The 18,519-nt window shown below is 34.2% G+C and overlaps 1 protein-coding gene across 1 annotated transcript in view; it reads right to left on the reverse strand.

Annotated features, from left to right (window-relative positions):
- KCNH7 (potassium voltage-gated channel subfamily H member 7) overlaps positions 1 to 18,519 on the reverse strand; it is a 471,541-nt gene that overhangs the window by 25,373 nt on the left and 427,649 nt on the right. Inside the window, exons 9-10 of the mRNA XM_028830770.2 lie at positions 3,840 to 4,092; positions 308 to 513 (exon numbers count right to left, since the gene is read on the reverse strand). Of these exons, the coding sequence (XP_028686603.1) occupies positions 308 to 513; positions 3,840 to 4,092 (459 nt within the window). The remainder of the gene's footprint in view (positions 1 to 307; positions 514 to 3,839; positions 4,093 to 18,519) is intronic.

Genomic DNA, 18,519 nt, shown 5'->3' on the forward strand with positions numbered 1-18,519 from the left:
TTTCTAGCAAATAATTGGCACAGTATAAACAAAGGCTATTTTAACTCAAGTGTATCACCTAAGGGCTTCTACAAGGTCAAACCTAGTTGAACTACTTGAAATTATTCAACATATTTGAAAGCAATTAAGCTAAATTTCTTTTCTATAATTCAGAAATTTTAATATTCAGCTGACCTTTCCTTCCAAATATTCAGAATTTGTAAAGTTTTGCTGCAATATTTTGCTTGATTTTTCAGAAGCATTTGTGCAATTCTAGAATAAACTAATATGTCAGAAATGTAAACATAAACAAACAGTTAACATATACCTTTGCACTCTCATGCCTTAGGTTGAAAGTCAACTCTAGGTTTGTTAGAAAGTGATCAGAAAACTCAGGATACATATCCAAAACCTCTAACAAGTCTTCTCGCTGAATCTTATGCAAGTCACAGTATGTGAGTGCTCTTACATCTGCATTAGACTTTCCAGGTTTAGCATAAAGATGAACCATTTCTCCAAATATATCATTTTTTCCTAAGAAAATAAAAAGAAAAAGAGGCTGGGAAAAGGAATCCAAACTAATGTTTTCCTTCTAAAAGTAGAAGGGGGTCACTAAACAATTGATCAATCCCTGAAAACCAGACTTGGAGAGCAACGTTCCAGCACCTCAACTAAATGCACATCCTATGTTTGGTGAGTGGAAATTTATCTCTAAGGGTGATTGGTTCTTTTATTTCCTTGTTTTGGTTATTTGGCTAACCATCTAGAATGTAGCAAACATATCTTCAGTCCAGTATGCCCCACTTTGCTAGCAAAGGGTCTTGCCATATAGTATTTTAAAGATACTTTCAGGTAGGTGTACTCTGATTTTTTCAATCTGGGGATATGAGAAAGGCTGCAGTGAGTCAGATTCATGATCTTTCTGTCTCGGGATGGTCTCTGCAGGTGATGCTGAGCAAGGGGTTATGATGGAGCTGTTTCAACACTTAGTGGATTGGTGGAACAATTGGAATACACCTTGTTTCCTAAAAACCACATTTGAATTTGCCCTTATTAAATATGCCCAACTGCTTAATAAATCTAGTTATATTTTCTCAACATATATAGTCCTGCTTTTTGTTATATGGCCTTTGTTAGGGAAATTTGTCCTTGCTCTTCTGTAAAATCTAGGGTTATTTCAGTGTCTAGCTTCTAAGGGGCCTTCCCCATCACTTCTGCCTAGCCACATACTATCTGCTTTTCAAGGTCTTATTCCCTGACAAGATAAGAACAACAGCAACAGTAACAAATATTTATTGAGGACCAGTAGGTGCCAGGCACTGTGTCAAATGCTTAGGTGCATTGCCTCAATTTATTCCTAAACTAACTTCATGAAGGAATTGCTAATAATTATCCACATTTTACGAATACAGAAAGAGCATTAAAGTGATAAACTGATTAGCCTAATGTCAACTTCTTAGTTGAATGAAGTGGAGAGAGGGAGAGAACAGCCAGAAGTAAATCCCACGCATCGTGACTCCAGAGTCAAAGTTATTGCACACCTGATACTGTGTATCTAATCTCCTTCCAATGACTTCCCTGAATGTCATGGCCACTTAGATTTTTCTGTTTCTGACTATCAAAGTACTTAAAAATTGTACTTGTGGTATATATGCTTAATACATACTGATATATTACTTGATTATATAACTTCTAAAGATAATCAATGGCAATGTAAAATAGTACTCTCTTGTATCTATCCTGAAGCTTCTTTTCATTTTTAGAAAAAACTCCTTGAGTATATTATTTTAGATTTTGATAGACAACTTCATGTATACCTTACTGTGGAAGCTCTCAAAGACTTTTAAGTAATAAGATTCTAATTAGTCAAAAAATGCTGTAATATTCTTGTTTCACAAAAGAATTCAACAATGAGAAATCAAACACTGTATCTTAACTATGTAAGAAAAATTGACATTAGAAAGGATACACTAACCACAGTTTAAATAAATTTGTATCAGCCTTCCAAAAATAGGATAAACGATCATAATTTGTAAGGATTTTAGGGGCTTACATGAAAATAGGGACAGAAAAGGAGTAATTTCCTGACATTCTTTATAGTTTTGGTAGCTCAATATAGATATTATTGTTTTTAAAAAAGACCTGAACTAAATTAAGCCTGGACTTTGTATTTCAACTACCAACATGACTATAAATGAGCCAGGATCTAGCCAGTCCATGGATATGTCTTAGCAACACTCTAAAATTACTACTTGATAAAGCAAGAAAGCTTTTTACCTTCTTGTAGAAGCTAGGACTGGCTGATTTGAAGATCGGAAACGCAACAAAGCATCCTCCTTCTCTGGCAACAGAGAAGGACAAACTGACCAGGACAAACTGTCTAGGCCAAATCTAGTGAAAACCTAACTTGATTGTGTGGCCTTAAAATGATTTAGAATATGTGTTTATTCTTTGTCAGCTTATTGGTTAGAAAACCAAATTTGGGAAATTAAAAAAAAACTAATATAATAAAATTATCAAAATAGATAAGAAAATCACTTGAACATCTTTATTCATGTATTTGAGTTCTGTGCCATGCCATACTCTGGTTCTACACAGCAGCAGGGAAAACAGACAACATTCCTGTGCTATTGGCGATAACTATCATATATGAACATCAAAAGCTGAGTGACAGAAAATCATTGAATTACATGCCCATTATTTAAGTGGAGCTGGATAATCTACAGGGGAAAAAATGCAAATTTTTACAGAAACTAAGGATAGGCGTTATCATAGGGAGAGTGAGGCTTAAACCTACTGGCTGTATGGTAGGAGAAAAGAAGAATTGACTACACTTCTGCACTTTTCTCTGTTTCCTTTCTCTTCCCCAGTGTCCTAATATTATAAAGAAGTACTACAAGTTCACATGGCCTAAATTTATTTTTTATTTTATTTTATTTTATTTTATTTTTGAGACGGAGTCTCGCTCTGTTGCCCAGGCTGGAGTGCAGTGGCACGATCTTGGCTCACTGCAAGCTCCACCTCCCAGGTTCACACCATTCTCCTGCCTCAGCCTCCCAAATATCTGGGACTACAGGCACCCGCCACCACGCCTGGCTTATTTTTTGTATTTTTAGTAGAGATAGGGTTTCACTGTGTTAGCCAGGATAGTCTCGATCTCCTGACCTCGTGATCCGCCCATCTCGGCCTCCCAAAGTGCTGGGATTACAGGTGTGAGCGACTGCGCCCGGCCCCTAAATGTATTTTTAAAGAGGCAGATTAAACATGTGCTTTCTTTTGCACCCAAATCAGTTGAAGTTATGACTAATTTAATCCTTCATCACTTCTATCCCTGGTTGTTAGGTTCATAGGTCTATATTAATTACCTAGTTAAGGACTGTATGATTCCATTTAATCCGACACGGCAGGTAAAAGTGCACAGTGAATAAATGAAATTCATCAAAACATAAACCCAGTTCATGACAGGGCTTTGGCACATGCTAGCAAGTATTTCCTATAACACATATATTTTATTTTAAGGTGTTGAGGGATCAAGCATGAAGCTAAGATCTTCTAACATAAAAAAAGAATATGCTTACTATTTTCCTATATTTGGCCTCAAATGTCTAGGTAGCTGCCAAGAACTGAAGAGAATCATCGAAGCATTTACACATCGGAGAAAAAGTGAGACAGTTAAGAAAACATATTTTCTGCAAGGTTAATTTGGTTTGAACTGAATTTTAAATACAGTTTTCAAATTACCCACCACTCTTAAACTGTTCTTATAAATACATACATCAGTCTTTTTTTCCTGATCATTTTAAACTATGCATTATAAGCTAATAACTGAATCTGTCACCATGCACTTCTAAAACACTCACCCAGAATAGCCACCACAATGTCATCTTTGAGAATTTCAATGGAGCCTCTGGATAAGAAATAAAGTGCAGTGAGGACGTCCCCACAGTGAACAAGGGTGTCTCCTGGAGGTGCATGGGTGGTCTTGAACTTCATTGCCAAAGCTCTAAGGCAACCTTTACTTGCCCCCCGAAAGGCTTTGCAGTTTTGCAGCAAGGTCTGGTTGAGATGTAGACAAATGTCTGCTTGTAAGCATTCTGGGAAGCCCTTTAGGACCTGAAGAAAAAAAGAAAGAGTTTCATACTACCAGCCTTCTGGGTGTCTCCGCCTGAAATACAGTCAATTTCTTGCTCACAGAACTGCAGGTGTAGTCATTGTCACGCAGGAGTTCCTACAACTCTTCTACCTCGCCTACCTCTTAATGAATACTTGGTTTGCTAAACATGTCAAAATTTTTAACTCAAATACTTGTTCTCTGAATTAACTGCAGGCATTCAGACTTAATACAAATGCTGTCTCATTAAAATATAATGCCTACAACTTTTCACACTGCTTCTCTTTCCCTGCATTATGTTATGTGGCATACTGTGCACAGATATAATGCAATGTGACAATTAATAAGACATAACTAATGAAAGGTGGTACAACTAGAAAGACAATCAACCTTTTGAAAGAATCTCAAGTCAATTTAGGTTGCCATTTCTGGTATACATCTAAGTTATAATTAGTAAAAATGTTGACCCTGAAATAGCCATGGTATTTGTAAATGTCATATACCATAGTGTGCTATTAGTTTACAGTATTTGAAATATTTATGTCTCATATGCACATTATTAATACTAAATATTTTGATAAGCACTGAAAATAGAGAAAAGCAAGGAGGACAGCAAAAACACTTTAAAAGTGTAGTCCAATATTCAGAAATGGAAATTGCACCAGAATTTGCAGTGCATACATAAGCTTCTAAAGTGCTACTGTTTTGACAACCTATTCAGGGGCTAATTTAAAACTTGTTGAACAGATTAAACAATATCTTGTGACAACTGCTACTCAATCTGAACTGAATAAAATTATTTGTTATTTTCATACAATTCTCAATATACAATGGTTCAAAGACATTCAACTCTTGCTTATCTGTGTCTTGCTATTTTGGGTGTCGTACGTAGATTTTAATTTTTATATTAATGTTCTGCTACCAGTACAAGCAGACTCATTTAAATATGCTTTGAGGTGGAGGAATGGGACATTATATAGTGCAATTTATAGTGCAATGATGCAATTTGGGCATTTCCTGTCTTTTTGGATCAACCTTGGTATGCCCTCCAATATAGCTAAAAGTAGCCATGAATTGTTTGTAAGGCCAATGCATTTGGCTCACAGAGGAGCTTCAAATTGAATCATACGAGAAAAAACATACAATTATTACTATTGTTAAATATTCAGGTAAGCACAAGGCTCCTACTGTGTACAGGATCACTGTGTAATGCAAGTGGTCAGACTGATATGTTATAAAGAGGATCAGTAAGATACCTGAAGCATAATAGTCATGATTTTCTGCTCTTGTTTTCTTCACTGTATGGAATCACTCACAGAAATGAATAGGGAGCATTTTAGATGAAAATTCATAGAACTGAATTCTGGTCATGGATTTGCCCCAGGTTGACTCTTGTACAAGTCACTTCATCAATCTGTGTTTCTCTACCGTAGAATGAGAATCTTTGCAATATTGAATTTAGCCATAATTTCAATAAACTACTCTTCAACAATGTGTCAATTGTTAGACACAGCCCATCCAGCTCAGTGTTGCTATAGGAAATCAGGTTTTCATCCTGAAGAGTCTGTATTTCCTTGCTCAGGTCCCAAAAAAATATGCCTCCTTTTGATAAGAGTTTCTGGGCACTCATCTGTAATCTCTCCCCTTAACTGTAGCTGTTGGGCTTGGTCTACATGACTGGACTCCTTCCAGGTTCCCTGCTTGATGGAAGACCTCTCCTACACGATAACTTGCCTAGTTTTTGCCTGTTTCTGCCTCCGGGTGCTGGAGGCCCTTCCTACTCTTTGTTGGAGTCTTATATCAACTCAGCTTTTCACATGGAACCAGTTGTCTGGGTCACTGATCCCTTCTACCATTTAAACCACTTCATTGGACTCTTTGGCAAGTGATGTAAAACTGGAGTTGAACTAAATTTGGACACAACGTGGTAAAATGCTGGCCACTTTGCTTGAGGGCCAGCATTTTAGAGTGTTGTGGCCAGATTTAGTTCAACTCCAGTTTGGGGGTTGTATAGAATAAAACACCCTAGTTTATACAGGCCTCTGCATATGAATTACTTCTCTTCTCTGACGGCCACTGCTGTGGTCTCTGAGTAATTCTAAGTAACCCCATGCAGATAAAGATGTATAAAGCATTACACCAAGTAACAAATCAAATATATCCATCTGTCTTTTAAGATTCACCTGTAATAAAGTACATAAAGTCATTTTATATTTCACATGAGGAAGATATTGCTATGATTATAGTAGTTAGCATAAGAATACTGAGCCACTGAGACTGTAGCTGCTGTTTCTGGCATTTTCCCTTAAGTATCCTTAAGTAAAACTTAGTATAGAAGAAAAATTGCGTGTGTGTGTGTGTGTGTGTCTGTGTGTGTGCATGCACACACGCTTACATGTGTATTCAGGCATGCTTTGAGTTGGAAGAGAGAGAAGAGATAGAGATGAGATTCTCCATTTCCCTGAATGTGTTATTTGAGCTATGGAATCAGACAGGCTTGATCCAAAGTTCTAGCTCCATCATTTGCTAGTTTGACTTTGGTCAAATTACTTAACTTCTCTGAGAATCAGTTTCTTTTTTTGGGAAAATTAAATTAATAACATGTATTTCACAGAGTTGTGGCCACAATTTAAATAAGAATGTGTGTAAACCCTTCGACGCACAAAAGATTTTTAATAGACAATGTACTTTGGACTTCCTCTGTGTTTTTGGTCAGAAATTTATTGTTCCTGAAAAAATTAGTGTATTATTTTTAGTTAGGAATAGAAAACCAAAAATCTATTGTGTTTTCTCTTTGGTCTGCCTGATAGGGTATTCTCCACTAAGTTTTGTGTTCTATTGCCTCAGCAGAGTTTAAATGTTTTGTGCATTATTGCATAACCACTTTAAGAATTCTTTCTCCTTGCATCTCACTATAATTCTTGTTTCCTGTTTCTGGCTTGTTATATGTCCTGCAATACTTGAACTTAGGTTGTCACTGTGAGTAGCCCTAAATCCCTTTTGAAATTAGGTAGTCACTAAAATCAATATACAGATATGTTCTTGGAATTCCAATAGTTTTAGAATCATCCACAGAGCTTTAAGGATGATTCAGAAAGTTTTTTATTATTAAATGTCCCCTGCCTCCAACATTCATTCTATTGGAAGTGACAGCCATTGGAAAGGATAACATCAAGTTGGAGGTGCCATAGAGCTGCTGTTGTTACGTGGAGAAGATACACAGATGTTGGCATGAACTTGCCTAGGTTAAGGACTTCTCATATGATGCCAGCCCTCAACAGATTTTCTTAATATTCTTAAGTTAGTCACATAGATCACTGAAGTAAAACTCAATAAAATTAAGAGTCAGTTGTTGAATGTCTTATTAGTTCTGTAGTTTTAACGTCCCAAATAAGTTAGCAGCTCTAGTATCTGGGTTCTGTCTAAGTAAAGGGACTTTAAAAGGGAGAGTTAAGAGTGGGAGCAATAGTGAAATAGAGGTAGAAGTACATTGAAAAAAGTCTGAAATAAGAGGTAGGTTTAAGAAGATATTTATCCAGGGCACCCCTTTCCATTGGCCTCAGCTGTATTGCCTTCTTGGCTTCCAGTTCATTGTATGTTTTTGTTTGTTTATTTTTAGGGTTGGTTCCCTTGCTAAACTCTCTGACATAGGACCTCTTCATTTATGACTCAGACGCTGACATTTTACCAGGCCTAGCAGATCTGACTACAAAGAGTTGCTATGTCAATTGCACAAGTACAAACTGCATGCTGATTTGGTGATTGTTATATCTATTTCCATTATACTATACACAGCTTTCTTGACTGTCCAGCCTTGAAGCTTTGAAGGTACATATCACCTTCCACTGTGCATTTGAAGCCATGGTTTTATTGAGGCAATCTAATTTTAAAGACCAAGAAACACCACCCAGAATCAGTTTCATGGCCTGCAGCTTGAAACAGAAGTTATCATTCTTTTAGCAAATATTTATTAAGTATCTGCTAGATATGGTTTGGATATTTGTCCCACCCATCTCAGGTTGAAATATTATCCGGAATGTCAGAGATGAAGTCTGCTGTGAGGTGTCTGGTCATGGGGGTGGATTCCTCATGGTTTGGTGCTGTCTTCACGATAGTGAGTGAGCTCTCATGAAATCTGGTTGTTTAAAAGTGTGCAGCACCTCCTTCCACTCTCTCTCTTGCTCCTGCTCCTGCCATGTAACATGTCTGCCCCCTTTTCAACTTCTGCCATGACCGTAAGTTCCTGAGGCCTCTGTAGGAGCTGAGCAGATGCTAGCACCATGCTTGTACAGCCTGCAGAAACATAAGCCAATTAAACTTTTCTTTATAAATTACCCAGTCTCAGGTATTTCTTTATAGCAATGCAAGAACAGCTGAATACACTGCTATATGCTAGGCACTATGCTAAGCATGGGAGCATAACAATGAATTAAACATGTCTGAAAATATATCTGGACTTCAAGCCTTTCTCTAAATGCCCAAATTAAAACAAAAAATTACAGTGATAATCTGAATTTCCCACACTCTACTTTCACATCAAATTTGGACATTTATACTATACATTTACAATACTAATGATTGTTCAAAGAAATTCTCAAGGTAAGAATTAATTTAAGGCAAATAAAAAGTTCTAATTTCATTTTTCAAATACTGGTGATGGGGACAGATTTTAAACATTTCAAGTTCCAGAAAATTTTTTCAAGGCTGCTACAAATCCTTTATCTTTATTATGATATAAGGTCACTGGAATATTTCATAAATGAATTAACTTCCTTTGACTTGAATTTATATGAATACAGCTCTTTGGGACTTTCAAAATCACATCATGACTTACAAATGAGAATTTGATCTTTTAAATGAATATGAAATGCTTTCTGTGATTGTTAAATCAATCCTATAGTTAAGTACTCAAGGACCCCAAATTTAAAGCCATTCAAACACAAATAACCCAAACAACAAAACAAAATACCGCTATTAAATCAGAGTAAAACTCATAAACGAGATATCACACAAAACAAAGAGAGAGCAAAAATGGAAGTAGTATTTCATACTAAATATCTACCAAATATGACCAGACATTAATTCAGAAGTATTCAAATTTATGTAAAACTTCTCTAAAATGTATATATGCTGACACACACTTAATGACATACAATTATAATATTGTTAATATTCGTAATTAGGTAGTGAGTGAATTCAAATTTTCTTGAGCCGAGTAATGAATGCAAAAATCAATGTGTGCCAAAGTTAATATAAGCCTGAACTTCTGATCTGATGTATGTGCTTATCAAAATGACATGTCTTATTAACTTTTAATAAGTAATTCTTTAAATTTAAACTTCTAAATTTATACCAGTAAAATAATTGTAGTATCTATTTTATGTGTTGGAGTGCCAATGGCAAGGAAGTTTAGCTCAGGCCTGTGACAGATTATAATTAAAGAAATATTTCCTAGATTTCAGTCAGTGGAGTCAGAAGGGAGAAATATCCTAATAAATGAAGTTGTTTTTCCTATATTTATATGTCACTATTCTGTCACCTTTCACAGAGAAAAGATAGATATTCATCTTCTTAATCAAATTTTACCTGGCTGCTGATAAAGATAGCCAAATGGATTTAAATATTCATAATGTATTGACAATAAACTATTACTCTTTCCTCAAATTAAAAGTACAAGATTCAATATTTACTGTTTCTAAGGCCAAGTTCCAAAACACTTATGGTGGTTATACTTTCTCGATTCTGTTTGGATAAGTGTCAGTAATTGAGCTGGTTCCTTTTTTTTTTACATGCCAAAACAAGTCTCTCCAGGCTCCTTCCATAGGATTGTAAACTCCTGTATTTGCTTCTGAAAAGAATCAAAATGTATTCTCTAATAGATACCCATATCCAGATAGTATGAGAAAGTTTATCTATGTTGTAATGAATGGTTTTTGATTTATTTCACTTAGTATAGTTGCAGAGGGGAGCATTCCCAAAGGCAGGCTGAATAAGGCACATTTAGGAAGTCTGAGTGTAGCAAATGACTCCTCTAAATAGCACATTAATCATATGGATGACTTTGGCGGCTGTGATAACTGACATTAGGAAATTTTCTAGGGAAATTCTCTGGGTCATTAAATATACTTAAATGTTGACAAATTAGGATTAATTAAAACACAAATTAACACTCCCTATGAAACACTAAACCTCAAGCATGATTATCAAATAGATGAGTAATATATTAAAACCTTAAATCTCTGTCCTAGCGTAAAGCTTTAATATTTTATAGCATTTCCTGATTCTGGTAAAATTATTGTTTTCAGTGTGAGCATTCATCTTCCAAAAAATCTTTAGCACTTGTAAGATACTAAACCCTGCTTTTTGGTGTTTGTAGAAGCTAAGGTCCCAACTTAATGGATTCTGTAATTTCTAGGTCATTTAAGATCATTTTATTCCTATGGGTTAGCCATTGAGAAATAGGAAACATACATATTTCCTGTTTGGCAATTACATGCTAAATATTCCATTTTAACCACTGATCATGATAGGTGGACTCTTATAGTTGTTTTTAATCTTACAAATATGTGTTGCCTAGTTTGAAGCCCAAATTGTTTCATCATCTAATTTCTTATTTCACTTTCATGTGGTTGATGAAAAAATAAGGAAAGATTTTATTGTATAAAGCCACAACATAAGGCCAGATTGTTGTCAAAGCAGAGCATTATGGAATCCACAACTGCGGGAATATTTATAAGCATTGAGAGAATAAGCTAATTTTCTTCATGTGACTTTTCAACATTTGGCATATGATTTATATCTCTTAGGGAAAAAAATATGGGCAGAATAAAAACCTGTCACACATGGACAGAGATGACAATGTTGTAAATCCCAAACCAGTTTTGGTAATGGTAAAGAGTCCTTGAAAAATGAAACAGAATTATCCTTCCTATTTCTCCTGCAACTCCAGTTAACAGTGTGACTATGAGATGTTTGGTTGCTTTCAGAAGGAAACTTAAACTTTATCCTGATCGAAATTAAGTCAAGGATGGGTAGAAATGTGGGCCAAGGATGGGTAGAAGTGTGGGTGATGATGTGTGGGCAGAGGGGATTTATTGCTTTCATACACATGTCCTTGTTACCCAACCTCTGGAGTCCTTCTGTTAATTCTGCAGAAGGCTGACTTAAAAAGGGTGCCTCCGGATTTCTAAAATGAAGTCTCAGGGGAAAACTTGGAACCCATTAAGGTTTCTAAGGGCAACAGGAGGGATGTGCATCCTGAGGAGCAGTTTCAGGACCTCTCCTCCTTGCCCCTGCTCATTTATTTGAGAGAGGTAGTCGGGGAAGGGATGAACAGAATATAACCATAGTGGATCCTGTTGGATGCTCTACAAATAGTTCTTCCCAAATGGATTGATTGTGGGTGACCTTAGCTTGCCTACAAAATAAGGAAAAAGGAGGTACAATCTACCAGGTGATGAAAAGAATAATTTAAAAACCAACATGTACTTAAAATACCATCTTGGACTTGAATCAAGTTTTACGGTTTCAGAAACATTTATCATGTATCGTATTTTAGCATCAAATTTTTTATTGAATTGTCAACATTATGTGAGGGATATACATTGACAATCACCCCAGTTTTCAAATTTGAAAGCAGAGGCAATGCATTAGGAATTTTATTTGTAGAAAAACTAAGACTCTAAACTTAATCCAGGGCTTCTTCAATCATTTTGACTTGTCATTGCTGTCCATCAAATTGGATTTCTAAAGTTGATAACAGAATAGTGAGACATAAAATGTTTCCCATTCATCTAATTTTTTGGTTTTATAGAAAAGTAATAAAGGGTAGAAATCTAGCACAGATGATCTTTTCACTTTCTACCAGTTGGGTATTTGTTTCTCAGGAATTTTAAGACTGGACAACAATTGTTTTTGAGGGAAAGTGGATGGCTGTATTAGCAGTTATCTAACTTTTTGTAAAATATTGGAAGCTTTCAAAATAGTGGAAGTTCTCTTCCTCTACCTAACAAATTCCCCTCCTATAAAATGTATTGACTGTTACTTAGCACTCTGAATGTTCCAAATACCAATGTATCTACGAACATTTTTGCTTCTACCACTTGAGTCATAAAACAGCTGTGTGTGTTTCAAACCTATTTATGCCAGTTGAACTTGTTAGTGGAATTACATAATTCAATCATATAATACATAAAAGAATAAAATTTTGTCTAAAGAAAGAAAGCAATGTCTCCTCCCCCTGCCTATCCCAACTATGAAAATAAAAGTGAATGCTTCAGAAATCTTTTATAAAGGTGGGTCATTAAGAAAAATGCAAACAGATTGATAGATTAGGTGTGGGATCTTAAATACCTGAAAAGTAGAAATTTTATAGTCACTAAACTCTGATTATAATCCAAGAAATCAGGAAAAACAATTAAAAAGTAACCATAAAAGAGGAGTACTTAGAAATTAAGAACAATATTCGATGATAACTTTTTGATAAAAAAAGAAACAATTTAGAAAACAATAAAAATGAGAATATTTCATTTTAATACCTGTAGAACCACTGAAAAACTTGTATTCAAAGAAATATGTACACTCTTTCTTTATTTTTGATACCTTCATTATCAAAAATAAAGGCTCAGACAACCAAATAATTTAATACAAACGTTAAGAATAATAAAGTTATCAAAAATAAGAAAGAGAAAATTAATGGAGGCAAATGCTGAAAATGAAAAGAATAGTAGCAAGCTAGCTTAAATACATCTAAGGGCTAATTCCTTGAATAAAATCAAATAGAATATATAAATCTTTCAAAGATCTGCTGAAGGAAAGAAGAGAGAGAGAAAAATATGCAAGTTCAGGAATAAGAAAAGCAGATGCATGCGCTGATTCAGAAAATATTAAATATCTTATAAGAGAAGCCTATGTGCAATTGTACAACTGTGGAAGCCTAGATAACATGCATGAACTCTTGATAAAATGCAAATTATTATATTGACTAAGGAAGAAGTAGAACAAATAATTTTACCAAGTAGAGTGGGAGAGGTGATTAAAGACCCACTATTAAAACAACCAGACGATTTTACAACTGATTTCTTTCTAACACTTAAAGAGCATATAACCACTAATGAATATCATTATAAAATAGATGCAAAATACTAAACAACTGATTAACCAATAATATCAACAATGTATCGAAAAATCTATAACCAGAAGTCCTACCCAGAGGAATTAAGTAAGAAAGAGGAAAAAAAAGGCATACAAATATTAAGTCAAACTATCTCTCTTTACAGACGATATGATTCTGTATCTAGAAAACGCTATACACTCCACCAGAAGACTTCCAGATTTAATAAACAAAGTTAGTAAACTTTCAGAATACAAAATCAATGTACTAAAATCAGTAACATTTCTATACACCAGTAACACCCAAGTTCGGAGACAAATTAAGAATGCAATCTCATTTGCCTTAGTCACATAAAGAATAAAATATCTAGGAATACAGCAGACCAAAGAGGTGAAAGTTGTCTGCAGTGAGAATTACAAAATACTACTGGAAGAAATGAGAGAGGACACAAAAAAAATTGAAAAAAAATTTCATGCTTATGGATGGGAAGTATAAATATTGTTAAAATGACCATACAGTCCAAAGCAATGTACAGATTCAATGCCATTCCTGTAAATGTACCAAAGTCACTTTTCACAGAATTAGACAAAATTATTCTAAAATCATATGAAACCAGAAATATGCCTGAATTACCAAAGGAATTCGAGGCAAAAAGAACAAAGCTGGAGGCATCATACTACCCAACTTCAAACTATACTAGAAGGCTACAGTAACCAAACCAGTGTGGTACTGATAGAAAAACAAACACATACTAATGGAATAGGATAGAGAAACCAGAAATAAAGCCACACACGTACAGCCACCTGATTTTCAACAAAGTTGACAATAACAAACAACGAAGAAAGGATTCCTTATTCAATAAATGATGCTGGGATAACTGGGTAGCAATATGCAGAAGAATGAAACTGGACCCTTATGTTTCTCCATCAACAAAAATTAGCTCAAGATGGATTAAAGACTTAAATATAAGACCTAAAAACAATAAAAACTCTAGAAGAAAGCCTATGAAATGACATTCCGGGCCATATCATTACCAATACCTTTTCAACCTTGGCAAAAAATTTATGACTAAATCCCCAAAAGCAATTGCAACCAAAACCAAAATTGAAAAGTGGAACCTAATTAAATGAAAGACATTCTGCACAGCAAAAGAAACTATCAACAGAGTAAACAGACAACCTACAGAACGGGAGAAAATATTTGCACACTGTGCATCTGATAAAGATCCAATATCCAGAATCTATAAGGAACTTATTAAGCAAACCAACAAGCAAAAAACAAAGAACTCCAATAAAAAGTGGGCAAAGGACACGAACAGATACTTCTCAAAAAAAGGCATACAAGTGGCCAAGAAACATATGAAAAAAATGCTTATCATCGATAATTATCAGAGAAATGCAAATCGAAACTCCACTGAGATACCATCTCACACCAGCCAAAATGGCTATTATTAAAAAATCTAAAACCAATAGATATTGGTGAGGTTGTGGAGAAAAGTGAACACTTGTACACTGCTGGTGGAAAATGTAAATTAGTTAAGTCACTATGGAAAGCAGTGTAGAGATTTTTCAAAGATCTTAAAAGAGAACTATTCCATTTAACCCAGCAGTCCCACTCTTGGGTAAATACTCAAAGGAAATTAAATTATTTTACCAAAAGGACACATGCACTTGTATGTTTATTGCAGAACTATTCAAAATAGCAAAGACATGAAACCAACCAATACAAGATGCCTATCAACAGTGGACTGGATACAGAAAATGTGGTACATATATGCAATGGAATACTATGCAACCATAAGAAAGAATGAAATTATGTCTTTTGCAGCAACAGGGATGCAGCTGGAAGCCATTATTCTAAACAAACTAACGCAGGAATAGGAAACCAAATACTACATGTTCTCGCTTATAAGTGGCAGCTAGACATTGAATACACATGGACATAAAGATGGGAACAATAGACATTGGGGACTGCTTGAGGAGGGAGGGTGAGAAGGAAGAGTGGTAAGAAAGGGTACCACTGGGCACTATGTTCACTACCTTGGGGTCATTTGTACATCAAGCCTCAGTGACACACAATTTACCTATGTAACAAATCTGCATAGGTACCCCCAAACCTAAAATAAAAGTGGAAGAAAGAAAAAATTTAAAATATTTTTTAAAAACTATGCTCAAGTAGGATGCATTTCATGAGTGCAAGGATATTTTAGTCATATTAGTCTTAACATTTCTTTAATTAAATCAATTATTAAGATTTTTATTAAAATAATAATTTTATTATTCTTAATTAAAAATTTAAAATTGAAATCAACTTTTTTTCCAAAATTATTTTGGAGATTCTAGAGAACCAAAAACACCCCAATAAGTGGTTGCTATTAAAAATAGAAAATGAATTTACCTCTTTTTGCTGCTGATATGATTGTATGCTTAGAACCTCCAATATTAAATCCTCAGGAGGACCACCCACCATTCAAACAAACCAGAACGAACCAAATTAAACCAAACTAAAAAGTACTATCAGAATGAGGTCAAATTGAACCAAACCAAAAATAAGTCCTTCAGGATTTGTTAAAGAAAAACAAATTGACCCAAAACTTGGTTACAGAGAAAATAAATTGAACCAAACAAAAAAAAAAATTCTGTCAGAATTTGCTAAAGTGGCTGGATAGAAGATAAATAGTTTGATTCTTTATTATCTATAAGCAAGTAAAAATGGAAATGTATAATATATTTTATTTGATTCACTATGCTATATAAAATTAATAAAGATATTTAACAATAAAGGTAAAAATTTTTAAGAAGAAAATGATAAAATCTTATTGAATTGGATTTTGTTTTTTAAGATATAAACCAGTGACTCCCAACCTTGTCTACATATTAGATTTATAAAACTACTGACACAGACTTTAAGCAATTCTGATTTAACTATTATAAAATATTTCAGATGATTTTAATGTGCAGCATGCGTGAGACTTACTATTTAAATACCAAAGTTATATTTAAATAAGAGTTAAAGTAGACCTACAATCCATTTTCTGTATTTCCCAAGAAATAACAGGGAAGAAAAATGGCCAGCTACTGACAAACATTAGTGACCTGCTCCTGGCAAACACAGTAAGGGTATTTATTAGTGGAATAGTTCCCATTTATGGAGTATTTTTAGCAGGATGTATCTAAATAATCAACTATGATAGGCCAATCTTTCATTAGTAGATTTAATAGAATATGACTTTCTGGAAAATGTCATATAAGCTGCGTAATGTCCAGAATGTAAAATGTAAATGTTTAATGACCAAAAAATTTCTGTTTAAGTGTTGTATAATAACATATATCATTTACAGTCCTACGTTAAATCTGAGCCAGAACTCATACTAACATGGCAAGGAAGATCTCTGTGCCTATGCTCATAATTCCTTAATCCTTGAAATTATTAGTAAATCTTGATAGTGGTTATGATTTCTCACTCTTGGGAGCCATATTTAACAATCTGATCTTTGGGTTAATTCAAAAACTTAACATGGAGTAAGTTGTAACTGAATTTAAAAAGTCATGTATTTTTTATGGAAGAATAAATGCTCTCAAGTAGCCAGGAGAAATAAGCAAAATAAGATTAGTAAGTGTCGACCTACCTTATCAGATATTAAAATATTATATAAAGCTGCTAAACACAAACCATTTTTTTGTTTGTTTGTTTTTTTAGACGGAGTCTTGCCCTTGTCCCCCAGGCTGGAATGCAATGGCACGATTTTGGCTCACTGCAACCTCCACCTCCTGGCTTCAAGATATTCTACTGCCTCAGCCTCTCGGGTAGCTGGGATTACAGGCGTCCCCCACCAACCATGGCCAGCTAATTTTTGTAGTTTTATTAGAGACGGGGTTTCACCATGTTGGCCAGGCTGGTCTCGAACTCCTGACCTCAGGTGATCCACCCTCCTTGGCCTCCCAAAGTGCTGGAATTACAGGCGTGAGCCCCTGTGCCCGGCCAAACCATTCTTATACTACGCTGAGTGGACAAATAGAGCAGCCTTTAGAGTCTAGATATGTATCCCAATTATACCCAGTGATGTAATGTGTAGCACAGGTGGTATTTTAATTAAATGAAAAAAAAGAATGGCTTATTTAATAAATTCTACCATGACTATTTTCTATTCATGTGAAGAAAATAATTTACAAAAATAGATTTCAAACAAATTGTGGAGTTCTCCTTCTAAACATATACCAAATCTTATTAAAAAATTTAGGAAATTACTCATATAATCCAAAAGTTTAGTTAGGGTCTTTTTGAAACAGGAAAGGATCTATGAGCTATATAATAAAAGTTGACCAATTAGACAATATTTAAAAAAAAACAAAACTTTTGTATCCAAAAGAGTCCTTAAATAAACCAACATATTGAAAAGATATTAGGATCAAATTACAATATGAAAAGCATTAATATTTACAAAGAGTTCTTATTAAATAAAATAATATAGAAAAGATACTTGAAAATATGCAAAAAAAATGCTATGAATGGGCAAGTCATAGAATAAAAGCCAAATAAGGTGTGTGTATGTATATATGAATGAATGAGCATTTAACAGTAGCTCAGAAAATGTCATCAGAGTAAAAACAAACTTTCATATATCCATTAAACTGGCAAAAATTAAAAAGAACCATAACACCCAGTGCTAGTAAAGGGAAGGGGGAAAAGTACCAACATTGTTGATAGAAATGTAAATTGTTAAGCATTTTTGGAATGTAATCTTACAATAGCTATTAAAATTAAAATTACATATAATCTTTTACTCAAAAATCCCTTATCTGAGAATCTACCCATAAATATAAAAGTATAAGTAAGGAAAATATATGTAAGTGGGTTTATTGCAGTATTGTTTGAAGTGGCATGAAATTGGAAATCAAAAGAATGCCCAGCAATGTAGCCATTAGTATAAGAGAAGAAACTATTAGTATAAGTATAATATGTAGTTATATATTATTATATTATGTATTATATAGTTATAGTATATGAAATAAACTAGTATGGAATGTATGTGCCATTAAAAGGAATAAATTAGTTGTATTAGCCAACTTGGAGGTATTTTCACAAGCTATTAAGTGAGAAACATGGACTGCACATAATTAAATGTTTTTATAGATTAAATTATGCAACTATATGTGTGTAAATATGTATATATGTCTGTATACATGCAAATATAAGTATACTTATATTAGCATATAAAAAGGTATGGAAGTTTACACACATAGGTAATAGATAATGGGATGAGTAAAGTATAAAAATTGAAGTATAAGAAACCTTTAAAATGTTGCATTTAAAAAGT

Source organism: Macaca mulatta, chromosome 12 (assembly GCF_049350105.2).
Source record: "Macaca mulatta isolate MMU2019108-1 chromosome 12, T2T-MMU8v2.0, whole genome shotgun sequence".
Classification (NCBI taxonomy): Eukaryota; Metazoa; Chordata; class Mammalia; order Primates; family Cercopithecidae; genus Macaca; species Macaca mulatta.